Genomic DNA, 15,758 nt, shown 5'->3' with positions numbered 1-15,758 from the left:
TTTTTTTTTTTCTTCTCTGAAGAACACATTTCAAAACAAAAAAAAATATGTGAAGAACACTTTTTGTTATCAAAGACAACAATATTGATAAGGAATCGTTACAAGTAGAAAATGGCCAAAGCAATCAGTTAATGGTGGCCTACTTCTATTTAGATATCGGGTCATCGAGTCTGATCTTATTTTCCTAAATCTAAATCTGATGATAGATAATCAAAGGTTACTGATCGAGTTATTATTAAAGAAAAAACAAGTTTAAATTAAAAAGTGATAATCTGATATACTTTATTAATTAATTTTTATTTAATCATTTGTGATTACAGTGGTATTTACCTAGTCAGACCAAGAAAACATATAATGGTGGAAAATAAAACAACTAAACTTAAAATATAATTATTTTCTCAACTAGGCTGGGTTCCAAACTTAGACAAAAAAAAAGGCTGGGTTCCAAACCCTATTAAAAAATATATAATTATTTCCACAGTTAGACTTGGTCACTATAATTTTCTTGATCAGTTAGTGACCAACATGAAACATTATTGTTGTGAATTTGTGATTAAACGAATGATCATGAAATGGTTCTTTGACTTCATTCATGAATCAATCCCTTAAAAATCAACGTACGGTAGTAACCAACTCAACCGTCACTGCCGGTCCCTTTCACCTTGTTCCTCTTTCATATCCGATTTACTAAACTAACAGAAAAACCTTTAAACATTAAAAACCATAGACTACCTAGTTTGGTCCGTCACCAGTCATCTACATACATGACTATAACCTCCTCAGTCTTTCTAGACTGAGCTTTCACAGTTTCACGGGCTCATCGAGGAATCTATATATCATTCTATATATATGCTTTTGTCTCTTAACTCTCTCACCATATAAAATCACCCTCCAAAAATCAGCACAATTAATCAAGTGGCCATCTTCCTTTTGTTTATCCCTCTAAATATATCTTGCTCACTTTCCCCTCTACGTTCACTCATTCTCTGATCTCCTCTAAACCTCTGTTTCTCTGTGCAGCAATAGCTCTTCTTGCTTAAGCTTCAAGTACTCAAATCCTAACTTCTCAGCTTAAACTCTAATGGGTTTCATCTAAGAAAGGTTCTTTGCTCTTTCTTCACTACCCTGGTTCTTATACCTTGATTCCAAAAAGCTTGAAGCTTTAGCTTTCTCTAACTTTTTTTTCCATTCAAGAAAAGCAAGTTCCTTTCCTTTCCCTTTTAGGCCTTTTGTCAGACTCACTTGATCAATCATTGTCTTCTATGTGCTGGATGAACTGATAATCGATCATAGTTCAATTTTCCGGGGTTACAATGCCGCCGTCATACTTCCCTCTCCGGTGGGAAAGCACGGGAGACCAGTGGTGGTACGCGTCACCTATTGATTGGGCAGCAGCCAATGGCCTTTACGACCTTGTCAGCGAGCTTCTTCACCTCGACACCAACCTCCTCATCAAGCTGACATCACTCCGCCGCATCCGCCGCCTCGAAACCGTGTGGGACGACGAGGCTCACTTCAATGACGTGGCGAAATGCCGCTCTCAAGTTGCCAAGAGGCTTCTCAATGAGTGCCAGACACAGAGTGGCCACAACTCTCTGATCCGGGCCGGCTACGGCGGCTGGCTCCTCTACACAGCCGCCTCAGCCGGTGACGTGGCCTTTGTTAAGGAGTTGTTAGCAAGAGACCCTCTTTTGGTGTTTGGGGAAGGAGAGTATGGGGTGACTGATATCTTCTATGCTGCTGCTAGGAGTAAGAATGCTGAGGTTTTCAGGCTGCTGCTAGATTTTTCGGTGTCGCCGAGGTTTGGTGAGGATAATGGGGAGCTGGAGGAGAGGATGGTGGATAGTAGGTCGGATTTTAAGTGGGAGATGATGAACCGGGCGGTTCATGCGGCTGCGAGAGGTGGGAATCTGGAGGTTTTGAAGGAGTTGGTGGTTGGGGATTGTGGTGATGTTTTGGTTTATAGGGATGCTCAGGGCTCTACTGTCTTGCATACTGCCTCTGGTAGAGGGCAGATTGAGGTGAGGGTCTTGTTAGATTGCTTCAATTTGATTACTTGCTTATGTGATTCTTACAATTTTAGGTAATGGAAGGTCTGATACTCTTGGTCAATACTACTGGATTGTTAATAAATTTTTAGAAGATGGAAGTATTCTTGGTGATGAATTATTGGTGCTATTGTTCTTGGTCTGAACATTTAAAGAAATGTTTATAGAAGATGGAAGTATTCTTGGTGATGAATTATTTGTTTATTACTTGAACTTAATTATATGAGGAGGCTTTGTTTTGAGATTAAATTGTTGGAGTAATTTGGTAACTCTTTTCTATTTGAGGCTTAAACCAAGAGAGTGAACGCTGAATTGAAGTTTAAGTTAAACGGCCAAATGCTTGGGTGTTAGATTGGCTCTAATATACATGCATAAATTGTTGGCTTCAAGATGTTCATGCTTGCTCAGCAAATGTGGCCTCACAGGCACCTTGTAACTTGTCTGAAAAAGACTCCTCTGAATTTTGTTTTTTATGTTATTGTTTTCTGCTTGTTTGAACGTAGGATATATTATTCATGATGCACATGCAGAACCCAGATTTCACATTGTTACTGATGACTGCAGTTTTCGAAGTCTTCTTTGAGCATTAGATTGTTACTTACAATGTTATTTTTTTTTAATTGGCTTTCTTTTATGCAGGTGGTTAAATATCTAATAGCATCCTTTGATATCAGCACATTTGTAGATAGTCAAGGGAATACAGCTTTACATGTTGCCGCTTACAGGGGTCACTTAGCTGTGGTGGAAGTGCTAATTGGTGCATCTCCCTCATTAGTCTCTTTATCGAACTACTATGGAGATTCATTTCTACACATGGCAGTGGCTGGTTTCCGAGCTCCTGGTTTCCGGAGAGTGGACAAACAGATTGAGCTCATCAAGCAATTAGTATGTGGTGATATTGTGAACATGCAGGACATCGTTAATGATAGGAACAACAATGGAAGAACAGCTCTTCACATAGCTGTTAGTGAGAACATACAGTCTAGTGTGGTGGAACTCCTCATGACTGTTCCGTCAATCGATCTGAACATTCGTGATGGTGATGGCATGACCGCATTGGATATTCTTAAGCAAAGGCCAAAGTCACCATCTTCTGAACTTTTGATCAAGCAGTTGATTTCAGCTGGAGGAATCTCCAAGTGTCAAGATCATAAAGCGAGAAATGCCCTTGTTTCTCATTTGAGAATGCATGGTATTGGGAGCAGTCCTGGAACCTCTTTCCGAATCCCTGATGCAGAGATATTCTTATACACGGGCAATGATAATGCTTCCGATGCCAGTGGTGATCAGTCATGTCTACAATTCAGTAGGTGCTCGGGTGAAATAAGTCAGGTTGATTCACCCAACTCAGTGAGCAATAAGAAGACTGGTTCTGTAAATTATGCTGCAAGGAGCCTTAAGTTTCTTCTTCAATGGCCGAGGAGGAAAGTGAAAAAGGAATCTAGCAGAGACATGGGAGATGCTGATTCCTTGGGCTCGTATAGTCCATCTACAGATTTGGAAGACAGTCCAATCCCACTTCGGCAGATGTATTTGAAATCTTCATCCCTTCCCAACAGCAAAAGGATACTTTCTGCCAGGACTTATCTTCCAAGCCCCTACACTAAAATGAGATATACTGCTGGTCTAACACATGGTGTGATTCAAGCAGTGCCTCAGTTTGCTTTTCCAGCTCAATCGCATGCAATTCCTCTGTCACGATCATCCATGTCTTCACCTTCCTTCGTGGAGAAGGAGAAGGGTGTTGACAATGTAGGATCATCTCGCTCAAATGGGAAAGTATCAGTAGGGAATTCCAGACAAAGTTCCTTCAATAGGAAGTTAATAAACCAATATTTGTGTGTTGGCGCACAAGGCGTGGAGGCTGAAGAATCAGTTAGCTCTACATGGCCAACTCGGAGCTACAAACATTCCAGTTCTTTAGTTGCTTGATCGGACTGTACACACGAGTCAGCGTTCTTGGTTAGACCTATAGATAGAGAAGAACTTTGGTGAGTTCTCTCAAATAGTTCTTTTCTTTATATCTATTGTTTCTTTGTTTTTCTCCCAATATGTTCTGTAATACCGGTCTAGTATATGCATAGTTGCTGTGATCGAGCTTGTCCACGGCTATTGTATCGTTATCAACATGATCAATACAAGTTGTGTGTTATCGAAGTATATATATAGTTGTTCATCATGTCTATTAGATCTAACCCTCTTTGTGATGTGTACATGCATTTGGCCCTTGTATATTATCTCTCTGTACTATGACAGAGTCGGCTATCCCCCTTCGTTGCACATTTTGACTTCTGGATATGATACATCTTTAGTTTTGTTGATATATACTTGAGATTCTATGAGCTAGGAACTTCTGAACCAAATATGTTGCGGAAAATATGCGTTGTATCATGATCTGAATCAACATTCAGGTTCTTGAAATTGAATAATTCATTATATCTCAATTAATTGCGAGGCAATTACAGATTCATGTTAGACTGAATGAGCAAAACCAAAACCATGATCAATTCACAGTAGCATAAACACACTGAATATTAATCAAGACCACATGAACCAAAATACAAGTTTATATACTAACCTTCTTTAGTATTAGGAGCCATTGCAGTAGCACTAATGAACTTGACAACGAACGCGGATTGATCTTCTCCTCAGCTCTGGATTTAAGCTCCTTTCTATGGGGCAGGACTTAATGCTTTGTAACAGAGAGAGCAGGGACCAACACTCCTATATATATTGGCTATGTTCCTAAGAATCCTCCCATAAAAATGTTTCTTAGAAACCAAGTCACCAACAATTAGAAAACCTAATGCAACACTAAATCGGATTACTATGTAAACCAACTAATGGATTCCTAACCAATGAGTTGATATAATTATCTCAATAGGTTTCTAGGTATTGTACTTGGCTTACAACTCCTATTAATGAATCAAGTTATAATCCAATTTGCATTCTGCATAATAGATGATGATAGGTCCATTTAGTTCTAACATTCTCCCACTTGGACCATCATTGTCTATTCACAAACTGAATTAAAACAATTTCCAGAAATAGCTGAAGTGTGCACTGAGATGTAAGTGTACTTTAAATCCATTCAACTCTGTCAAAACGCAGAACCATTGCAGAATCAAGAAATAGATATGTTCAAATGAGCATACTCGTTCCAGACCGCAAAACAACAATTTCTGTACTTCACATGAGTTCAAACTTAATGTGATGCAATCAAATAACATCATATATCAAACTGCAGTTGTTATTTGATAACAGTCTGACCTAAGTATTTTGAATATCAAAATCACAACGCAAACACAGTTTCTATACACACAGTGGATCAATGTTTGCTTCTAACTGAATATATGCATATATTACAATCCACCTGATGAACTGATAAGATAAAATTACAACAGCCATAAATTTATCAAAATGAATAAAGCTGTCAAAACATAAGCCAAAAATACCCCATTCCATTAAATCAAAACATGAAGCACAAGGTTTCTGTTACATAACTCAAAACAGAAAATCAAGAACTAAACCAAAACTAAACTAAACTGAAGAAACAATTTTCTCAAAACATTTTGCTCCCACTGAACTTAAGCATCTTCAAAACTCGACAGAATTCCCATGTTCCTGGAATGCTCCTTAAAGGCTGCTACTGACAATGCTTTAGTAAATGGATCTGCCAGTTGATCACTTGTCTTGACTCCAGAAATCTCTCTTGGTTTTAAAAACCCACTTGCAGCCAATAGGCTTGTGATTTTCTTTTGGCTTCACAAGCTCCCATACTCCATTTTTATACATTGAATCAAGCTCTGCAATCATAGCTTGAGTCCAAGCATCAGAATCATTACTTCCAGTTGCTTGTTTAAAACTAGTGGGATCATTGTCATCAAATAATGCAGATTCTACTTCACTTAAATAAACTTCATAAATATCATCCTCCCCACCAAACCTTGGTTTCCTTACTCTCTGTGACCTTCTTGGTACCACAACTTGGTTTTGCTATGGCTCAGTTTGAGGTTGAGGTTCAGGTTCAAGTTGTAGTTCATTTTGAGGTTCAGTTTGAGTCACTTGCTCTTGCTCCTGTCCTAAGTCAAACTCAGCCATTTCAGAATTAAGATCATTGGCCTCTAAATTTTCATCTACAGCATTTTGACCTTCGACTAGATTTTGACTTTGAGCCAATCCTGAGTTAAACAAATTATTTTGAATGCTTGGCATTACTGCTATATTATCCACATTTTCTACAATTTCTTCAAAATCTGAGGACAAGTCTTCAAAGTTTCTATTGCAGACACTTTCACCTAAAAATTTAACTTGATGAGTTTCAAAAACTCTGGGTGAATGATGAGGCGAATAAAGCTTATAGCCTTTAGACTTTCCACAGTAACCAATAAAATGACAAGTTACAGACTTTGGATCAAGCTTTCCTAAATTTGGATTATAAATCCTTGCTTCAGCTTTACATCCCCAGACATGACAATGGTGTAAACTTGGTTGCCTACCACACCATAATTCAAATGGTGTTTTATCTACAGCTTTGCTTGGGGATCTGTTGCAAAGGTAATTTGCAGTTCTTAAGGCTTCTCCCCAAAACATCTTTGGAAATCCTGAAGTACACATCATACTTCTTACCATGTTTAATAGAGTTCTATTTTCCTCTCAGCTACCCCATTTTGTTGGGGATTATATGGTGTTGTATACTGAGCCTTTATGCCTACACTTTGCAGATATAATGCAAAAGGACCCTTTTGTTGTCCTTGCTCAGTATATTTACCATAAAACTCTCCCCCCTATCAGACCTCACAACCTTAATTTTCAAATCCAGTTGATGTTCAACCTCAGTTTTGAAAATTTTAAAAGCCTCAAGTGATTGTGATTTTTCTGACAGTAAGTAAATGTAGCTATACCTGGAAAAATCGTCTATAAAAGTAATAAAATAGATATTTCCACATATTGTCTTATGTCTAAATGGTCCACATATATCTGTATGGATTAATTCCAATAGTTTCTTACTTCTGTTGGCATTTTTCTTTCTTAAGTTTGTCATTTTTCCTTTATAGCATTCAATACAATTTTCAAGATCATCAAAGTTTAATTCTGGAAGTGTTTTATTTTTCACGAGTACTTTCAATCTATCTTTGGATATGTGGCCAAGTCTCCTGTGCCACAAGTAAGCAGATTTCTCATTATGCAGAATTCTTTTTGCACCAGTAATGGTATTTATACTTGATGTGTTATTGTTATTTTCAACAAGTAAAGTTTCTTGTTGACCTAATGAACAATTCAATCTTAAATAATCATTCACAATATCACCAGAACCAAAAATAGAATAATCTTTAGGCAAGAAATCAAGAGAATCCTTGAAAATTTTTATTCCATTAGAACCAATGTAAAAATTACATCCACTTTTAACCAAAAGACTAACTGAAAGCAAATTCCTCTTAATTGAGGGAATGTAATAAACACTATCTAAAACCAGAAAATTTCCTAATCCCAAATCTAGTCTTAAAGATCCTACTGCCTTGACTGCAACCCTCATTCCATTTCCAACGCAGATGTTAGCTTCATCACTTCTTGGCTTCCTCATCCCTATGAATCCCTGCAAAGAGTTCGTAATGTGTAAGGGACTGCCACTATCTAACCAATAAGAATGAGGTTCTATGTTAACAAAATTAACTTCTAATGAAAAAGTTTCTAAATGATCAAATAAATCAATCTTACCCTTTTTCACAAGCCATGCCTTAAATCCTGTACAGTCCTTCTTCATGTGTCCTACTTTCTTACAAAAATAGCACTTGAACTTAAATGGCTTGTTGACTTTAGCTACTGCAGTATTTCCTGATGGCTTGGCTATAGTTTTCTTAGGCTTGAATTTGTTCTGTTTCTTTGGCTTTTCAACTAAATTGACAGAGGTAGAGGGCTGCTTCTCTTTCTTCATTCTACTCTCCTCATCCACGCAAATAGCTATCAGCTTATTCAAGGTCTAGCTCTCCTTCTGTGCATTGTAGCTAGTTCTTAAGGTATTGAAGCTAGGTGGTAGAGAATCTAAGGTATTGTGGACAAGTTGGTCATCCTTGACTCCCAGATCTAAATCCCTGAGCCTAGTGTTTAGCTCAGTGAGCTTCAAGATATGCTGCCTAACACCCCCACTACCAGTATACTTCAACTCATTCATCTCCTTGGAAAGTCTAGCTGCCTCAGCCTTATTGCTTTCCTTGAATTTTTCAGCTATTGCTTCCATATAGTCAACTGCCAAAACAGGCTCTTCAATACTACCCCTCACAGTATCAGACATGGTAGTTCTCATTACATTCTTAGCCCTATAATTGGATCTATGCCAGTCTCGATAATATTTCTTGTCATCGGATGAGCTAGTTGCATCTACTCCATAAGGCTCTATATCAGTAAAACACAAATCCATGTTGTCATGCATCATTAGGTAGAACTCTACACCACTCTTCCAGGCCTTAAAGTTTGATCCAGTAAGCATCTGGATATTGTTCAAATTCATGTAGGTGATTCCTAGAGAGCAAAACAAAGAAAAGTGTAAGTTTTTAGTTTTATCAGTTCTCAAAACAAGTTTTGTCAAAAAGGTTCTGCATTCATGTGTTGATTCTAAAGCAGTTCAAGTAAACACACAAGCAGAAAACAAAACATTTAACAAAACAAAACAATACCAAAAGCAAATAATGCAATTATTAGCCCCAATTCTGCAGTCAATGTCAAGCATCACTTTTATAGCAGAAAACATGATATTCTGGAGGTTCCTCAATCATTATGCCACAAGCAGTGAATTCATATTATTCTAAAGACAATCAACATCTTTATGACAGAAGAAAAGTCCCTAGAATCCAAAATTGAACTCAAAATTATGCATAATGCTGTTCCACTTTTAAATCATATAGCTCAAACTTCTTTGGAAGACAATATACATACATAGTTTAAAAGTAAAACACAAGTTTCTGATCTTTTCTTCATCTTAATGAATTTTTGAATAACAAACAGATAATCACTTTGTGCAACATATCCACTTAACCATTTAAATTCGCAGACCATGAAAAATTTCCTTTCAATCTGCAACCTTTAGCATAACAAGCATGTACAGGGAGATCGACTTAATCACACGTCACATTATACCATTGCAGATCATCAATTATAGAAATTTCACAACATATAAACAATCATATCACAAACATCAGGATATTCAATTTCATGCTCATCCCAGAAACCATCACATCACAAAAACAAATTCTGAAAATTAAGTTTCATCCGGTCACCATCTACTCTAGCCTAGGTGCACGCCGGGAATGCCTCTATTGTTCTTGCACATTACGATGATCAAAATATTCTAATTTTAAAAACCCAAAATTTCCAGAAAACTCTAACCTTGTTCTTCTTAATTTGCTGCAAAATTTTATCGCGGAAGCATGAACTTTTACCCAAAAACAGCAGTTGATCAATTCGGCCCCTTAATCCGCAGTGATTGGAGTCTTGAATTCCATAGAGGATATAAACATCCTCTGCGCTTTCAATCCCAGACGAAGAACCCTAATCCCCAAACGTATATGACCGTTAGAGTATAACGGCCATCTGTAGCAGGGTTTTAAATGGGATTGAGTCCGGGTCAGCGCCTGTGGGTTTTGGGCCGAAAAGATTTTTCTAAAAACTGGCCCACTCGTGGCCCTTTTCTTTAGCAAGGTTTAGAACAATTTTTCTATAAATTTTTGCTGAAAATAAAATTTTGGTTCTTCCAAAAATTGATTAATCAAAATTGATTTATGTTTGTGAAAACCTGATGCTCTGATACCATTTGTTAGACTGAATGAGCAAAACCAAAACCATGATCAATTCACAGTAGCATAAACACACTGAATATTAATCAAGACCACATGAACCAAAATACAAGTTTATATACTAACCTTCTTCAGTATTAGGAGCCATTGCAGTAGCACTAATGAACTTGACAACGAACGTGGATTGATCTTCTCCTCAGCTCTGGATTTAAGCTCCTTTCTATGGGGCAGGACTTAATGCTTTGTAACAAAGAGAGCAGGGACCAACACTCCTATATATATTGGCTATGTTCCTAAGAATCCTCCCATAAAGATGTTTCTTAGAAACCAAGTCACCAACAATTAGAAAACCTAATGCAACACTAAATCGGATTACTATGTAAACCAACTAATGGATTCCTAACCAATGAGTGGATACAATTATCTCAATAGGTTTCTAGGTATTGTACTTAGCTTACAACTCCTATTAATGAATCAAGTTATAATCCAATTTGCATTCTGCATAATAGATGATGATAGGTCCATTTAGTTCTAACAATTCATCCTAGTGATCTGTTACAGATTCAACATAATTAATGGGGGAATATGTACGTTCATCCTTAATAACGATAAAATCGCCGATAGATTCATACTAACATAATCTGAGCTGCCCATTCTATACTTCAAAACTTAGACTTGAACATAATGGAATGAATTTAATCATCACGACTGGATTCAAATGCTTGCAATTTTTACCATATCAGTTTGTGGCCAAATTTACGCATTCACTTATTTCATTTCCTGTTCTGCTCAGACATGATTTGGTACTTGACATGCTAGCCATATTGCACCCATACCTTCTTTACTTGATTGCTCATTTCAAGTCCTAATCCTTACCACCAACCGCAATAGGGAAAAGTTTGACAAAAGGGCAACAAGCAATACATATGGGTCATGATATGGCATCCGAGATTCTGTGAATTAATTTGTGACATGACTTGTATCCATTACAATCTTATGGCTTAAACGCTCACATAGTCCCAATTTATGTCCTAACTGTCAATGGATCTGTGAAGCAACAAGTGCTTATCGGATACGATAGGTTCAGGGGTAATGCTGGTAATAAGGTATTGAAGTATTGAGTGGACATGGGAAGCTTTGATCTGGTTTGAGAAAATGGCGGAAAGACTTCGTGAGGATAAATGGATAATGAATAATGAATCCCCCTTTGAATCGTACAACTAGGTGTTGACGTTTGGTGAAAGAAAGGACCTTGGTTGTGAAAGAATCCCGCCATGTTCGGATTTACCAAGCATGAATCTTTTCCTTCCTTCCAAAACTTTCCCACTCGGTCAGACTTGTTTTTTTATTTTTTTTATTTTTTTGTTTTTTCATGCCTGGAAAATTACCCCAGAAGCCTCCAGTTGGTTAAGAGAAAATCGAGTTATGGGAGTAACAGAGAAGGGGCTTTGTGGTATTTGAGACTCTAGTACAGCTCACCTCTAAAAATGGGCACAATTCCTTTACTAGGGCAAGAAAAAAACTGAAACTTAATGCAAAACATGTGCCAAACTATTGCTATTTTTGGCCTTCTTCCTTCCCATGAAAGTTATATAACACACCTCTGTGCTCTTTGCCTACAACCACTTCCCCATTCTTGAATTTTGTTTTGGTCTGATTTTGAGATCAAAATGGCCGAGGCTACTCTGTCAGATGCTGAGCTTGCGAGACAGAAGCAGATCAACGATTGGCTTCCCATCACTTCTGCTAGGAATGCCAAATGGTGGTACTCGGCTTTCCACAATGTCACTGCTATGGTTGGGGCTGGTGTCCTTAGTCTTCCTTTTGCCCTTGCAGAGCTTGGCTGGTATATATCATTCATTGCTTTATGTTCATTGTTTGCTCGAGTTTAGGGGTGTCTGTGAAGTCAACTGGATAGGTTATGGGATTGTTTTTTTCTTCATTACCATATATATAGACTATGTTCACAGCTTGATAGATTAATGGTTTCTTTATAGGATTTTTATCTGCCAGTTTAAAATTGATTCTACTTGGGTTCATTAATTACCATATAGACCGTTCAAACCTTGATAAATAATGGTATTTTGTATGAAATTTTTATCAGCTAATTCAGAGCAGAATTTTTATTCATCATTTATCATATTGGTTCCATTACCATATAGACTATGCTCCCAACATGACATATGAGTTACTGTATAGGATTTCTATATTCCAATTCAAAACAGAATTTTCATTCCTGAGTTATTCCCATAGGTTTCACTGCTACCGTATAGACTATATGTTTACGACTTGGATAAATCTGTCAATTCAAAACAGAACTCAGATTCCTGATTATTATAATTGGTCATATGAAATCCGGGTTCATAATATGCAATTTACAATACTCAATCACTACTATTACGAAAATGATATATCTGTTCAATCGTTTAACATAATCAAATGACTCCTTCGTTTTTGGAAACATTACAGGGGTCCTGGTGTGGTTATCCTTATTTTGTCATGGGTCATCACCCTATATACACTATGGCAAATGGTTGAGATGCATGAAATGGTGCCTGGCAAGCGGTTCGATAGGTATCACGAGCTGGGTCAACATGCCTTTGGGCCGAAGCTAGGGCTCTGGGTTGTGGTGCCCCAACAGGTAGTTGTTGAGGTTGGTGTTTGCATAGTCTATATGGTGACAGGAGGAAAATCATTGAAGAAAGTCCATGATGTGCTTTGTCCTAGCTGCAAAGATATCAGGACCACGTTCTGGATTATGATTTTTGCTTCTTGTCACTTTGTGCTTTCCCATCTCCCCAACTTCAACTCCATGACTGGTATCTCACTCGCCGCAGCAGTCATGTCTTTGAGGTAATCAAATCAAATATCAATTGCTTATATGGAAGCTTTATTATTGAACTAACTACTATGTTGAGAATTAATGAATGATAACCATAAATTCTTACCAAGTAATGCAGACATGCAATCTGGTATCATTGATTTCTACCCTGTGTTCTTGGACTCTTGTTTGTAGTTACTCAACTATTGCATGGGCAGCTTCAATACACAAGGGGGTCGTACCAGATGTGGACTACAGCTACAGAGCCTCAACTACTCCTGGAACTGTGCTTAACTTCTTTGGTGGGTTGGGTGAGGTAGCATTTGCCTATGCTGGTCACAATGTGGTCCTGGAGATCCAAGCAACCATTCCTTCAACGCCGGAAAAGCCTTCCAAAGGTCCTATGTGGAAAGGAGTGGTTGTGGCATACATAGTTGTGGCTATATGCTACTTCCCTGTTGCTATTGTTGGGTTTTATGTCTTCGGAAATAGGGTTAATGATAACATACTCATCTCGCTGGAGAAACCAGCTTGGCTAATTGCAACTGCTAACATGTTTGTCGTAGTTCATGTGATTGGAAGCTATCAGATATATGCAATGGCGGTGTTTGACATGATTGAAACCTTTTTGGTTAAAAAAATGAACTTCTCACCCAGTTTCGTTCTCCGCTTTTTTACTCGAACTACGTATGTTGGTACGTCCACTTACGCGACACCTCTCCGTTTTTTTTTCGATGTATTCTGATCCAACTTTTATTTGAATGCTAATTATTTACTCTTACATTGGCAGCATTTACCATGATCGTTGCCATAGCAATCCCATTCTTCGGTGGCCTTCTCGGATTCTTTGGGGGATTTGCTTTCGCCCCAACAACATATTACGTAAGCAAACTAAAGAATTCTTTGCTCTGATTGATCTTTGAGTTCTTTGTGTATGCATTTAAAAGATCGAAATAGCTAAATCTTTCCTTAATCTTGCTCTGTGAAGCTTCCCTGCATCATGTGGCTTGCCCTCTACAAACCGAAACCATTCAGTCTATCTTGGTGTGCAAACTGGGTAAGTTCTGTTGATCATGCCTCGGTAAGTTGTTTTCCTTGTTCTTTATGCTTCATACGACTACTCACTTTTTTTCTCATTCATTTCAGTTTTGTATCATTTGTGGCGTCACTCTGATGATTCTAGCTCCCATTGGTGCACTAAGGAACATCATCATCAAAGCGAAAACCTACGAGTTCTTCTCTTAAACTACTAAAGCGTGCAACAAGCAATACTGACACCTGCGATATTGAGCTAAAAAAATTGATGTTCAAACAACCTTGTCAATATCTCTCTGTTCATAGCTTGGCTGAGATTTCAAAATTGATTTCTTTTGGAACCTTCACGGCTTGACGGGGCAATCTCCTATCATGTTTTGAAGAGTAATCATGGCTCGATCGAGTCATCGATCGTACTACTATTATATGTTATATTAGGATGAGAATAAGAAATTTAGTGCTGTTTGTACATGGATTCCAGATGTTAGGTTGGTTCATTAAGCGTTGGATTTCATTAATTGTAAAACATCTTCATTATATGTTGCTGAATTTATATTTCTAATTGAATCAGAAACCATCATTTTTCATATGGGTTGTTTTATTTTTTTCCCCTTCTTTTTAATTACAACTGTAAGGATTCCAAATCATGTCGATTCCAATTTCATGGTTAGACCACTAATAAGGATGATGACATTGGCACCAAGATTTCACCACAAATTATATGACAATTTAAATTCGGAAAATGCATTGGATCCCAAAATTCTATACAAAAAAAACCATCCCAAATGACATGGCATTGACCACATCAGCCCTAATGAACCTCAAAATATTCAAGCTGTCATTTTTTTTTTTAAATATTTAGAATATGTATTTAAATTAGTTTATTGTTTATCTCTAAGATATTAAAAAACGGAAGAAGAAAAATGCGGTGAAGTTAACCAATCCAACAAGCACGCAAACTGATGTCTTGATAAACCCTAAAAAATGCAAAACTCATCCTCCATATATCGCAACCATGCTATCCACAACTAGTAAATTCTTTGTTTCTATTGTTAAAAAAAAAAAAAACAAGAAGAAGAAGAAGTAAATTTGTTGCTCTCTCTTTTAATTTCTTGAACCAATCCAGTGGATTCAAAACAAGTTGGCTAAATTAACTTTTGTATTGATTTGTATCTTTCTTAACCTTTTATTAAGAGCTAACTCACAGTTTTTCATCATAATCCCTTGTGATTATGATTTACAAATGAGTTTTTCTATTGGAACCTCCAAATTTACTCACTTGACCTCCTTGCTTTTCACACCTCCTATCAAATTTTCAAATATTAAATTTACTCATTAAACCTCACTTAAGTTCCTGAAATAACCTCACTCATATAATTTGCAAACAAACTATTAATTACATATTCATTCCTCAATCAGATTACATAAATCTCTTATCCAATAAAAAAGAAACTCAAACACAAGGTATTGGGCTTTAAAAATTAATTTCTACTAAAAAAGATTTTTTTTTTTTTTAAAAAAAAAAAACCATTTTCTCTTGTAGATGTGCAAAAAAAAAATGAAGAGTAGTTTTTCTTAATGTTTAATTATTTTCTCTATTTTCTGTACTTCATGATTAATTATTTAATAGTTTTTAGGTTTTTATTTTTATTGCTAGCTCTTTTTTTTTTTTTTCCTTTTTTTTGCAAATATAATGGATAGACTGGGATTTAGGTCATAATATGATTTCTTTTGTTATCCCGAACCAATATGCGTTCAACATATATGATGATAGGAATTTTTATGTCACATGATCTTGATTATAGTTTTAATTCTTATTAAATATATATAAAAGCTTTAATGAGTATGTAGTGAAATTGGAAAATGAAAATAGATAAGGAAAATAATAAGAATGAGATATAATATTATTGAATTAGAAAGTCTAGAGAAATTAAATATAATTTTTTTGGGGTATAATTATTGTCCTTAATAGTCATTTTATAAGAGGTTATATATGTCATTTAATAATTCATAATAGAGTGAGGTCAATTGAGCAGATATGGAGGTCTCAATAGAAACACTCTT

The 15,758-nt window shown here is 36.7% G+C and overlaps 3 protein-coding genes across 3 annotated transcripts; 2 read left to right on the top strand and 1 right to left on the bottom strand.

Annotated features, from left to right (window-relative positions):
• The first annotated feature begins 867 nt into the window (after window positions 1–867).
• On the top strand, window positions 868–4,233 carry LOC112200789 (ankyrin repeat and sterile alpha motif domain-containing protein 1B). Its single transcript, XM_024341801.2, has 2 exons — window positions 868–2,021; window positions 2,688–4,233. Exons 1-2 carry the CDS (start codon window positions 1,314–1,316, stop codon window positions 3,978–3,980), a joined length of 2,001 nt encoding a protein of 666 aa, XP_024197569.1. The 5' UTR covers window positions 868–1,313; the 3' UTR covers window positions 3,981–4,233.
• Window positions 4,234–8,028: 3,795 nt separating this feature from the next.
• LOC112199593 lies at window positions 8,029–9,993 on the bottom strand. The gene is made up of 2 exons (XM_024340584.2): window positions 9,965–9,993; window positions 8,029–8,567 (listed from the first exon to the last, which is right to left on the bottom strand). The coding sequence occupies exons 1-2, from the start codon at window positions 9,984–9,986 to the stop codon at window positions 8,029–8,031; spliced, it is 561 nt and encodes a 186-aa protein (XP_024196352.1). The 5' UTR covers window positions 9,987–9,993.
• Window positions 9,994–11,441: 1,448 nt separating this feature from the next.
• On the top strand, window positions 11,442–14,283 carry LOC112200015 (lysine histidine transporter 2). Its single transcript, XM_024341012.2, has 6 exons — window positions 11,442–11,684; window positions 12,308–12,691; window positions 12,855–13,354; window positions 13,450–13,541; window positions 13,648–13,716; window positions 13,806–14,283. The coding sequence occupies exons 1-6, from the start codon at window positions 11,509–11,511 to the stop codon at window positions 13,902–13,904; spliced, it is 1,320 nt and encodes a 439-aa protein (XP_024196780.1). The 5' UTR covers window positions 11,442–11,508; the 3' UTR covers window positions 13,905–14,283.
• The last annotated feature ends 1,475 nt before the right edge of the window (window positions 14,284–15,758 follow it).

The sequence above is a fragment of the Rosa chinensis genome, chromosome 4, assembly GCF_002994745.2.
Source record: "Rosa chinensis cultivar Old Blush chromosome 4, RchiOBHm-V2, whole genome shotgun sequence".
In the NCBI taxonomy this organism is placed as follows: Eukaryota; Viridiplantae; Streptophyta; class Magnoliopsida; order Rosales; family Rosaceae; genus Rosa; species Rosa chinensis.
This window is presented reverse-complemented; position numbering and strand designations above follow the sequence as displayed.

What these genes read in the sequence shown, in the direction of transcription:
- LOC112200015 (XM_024341012.2), top strand. Translation starts at nt 11,509, where the DNA reads ATGGCCGAGGCTACTCTGTCAGATGCTGAGCTTGCGAGACAGAAGCAG. An exon ending in GCCCTTGCAGAGCTTGGCTG is followed by an intron (nt 11,685 to 12,307) that starts GTATATATCATT and finishes GAAACATTACAG; the next exon opens with GGGTCCTGGTGTGGTTATCC. An exon ending in TCGCCCCAACAACATATTAC is followed by an intron (nt 13,542 to 13,647) that starts GTAAGCAAACTA and finishes TGCTCTGTGAAG; the next exon opens with CTTCCCTGCATCATGTGGCT.
- LOC112199593 (XM_024340584.2), bottom strand. Translation starts at nt 9,986, where the DNA reads ATGGCTCCTAATACTGAAGAAG. An exon ending in GGCTCCTAATACTGAAGAAG is followed by an intron (nt 8,568 to 9,964) that starts GTTAGTATATAA and finishes TTTGCTCTCTAG; the next exon opens with GAATCACCTACATGAATTTG.
- LOC112200789 (XM_024341801.2), top strand. Translation starts at nt 1,314, where the DNA reads ATGCCGCCGTCATACTTCCCTCTCCGGTGGGAAAGCACGGGAGACCAG. An exon ending in CTGGTAGAGGGCAGATTGAG is followed by an intron (nt 2,022 to 2,687) that starts GTGAGGGTCTTG and finishes TCTTTTATGCAG; the next exon opens with GTGGTTAAATATCTAATAGC.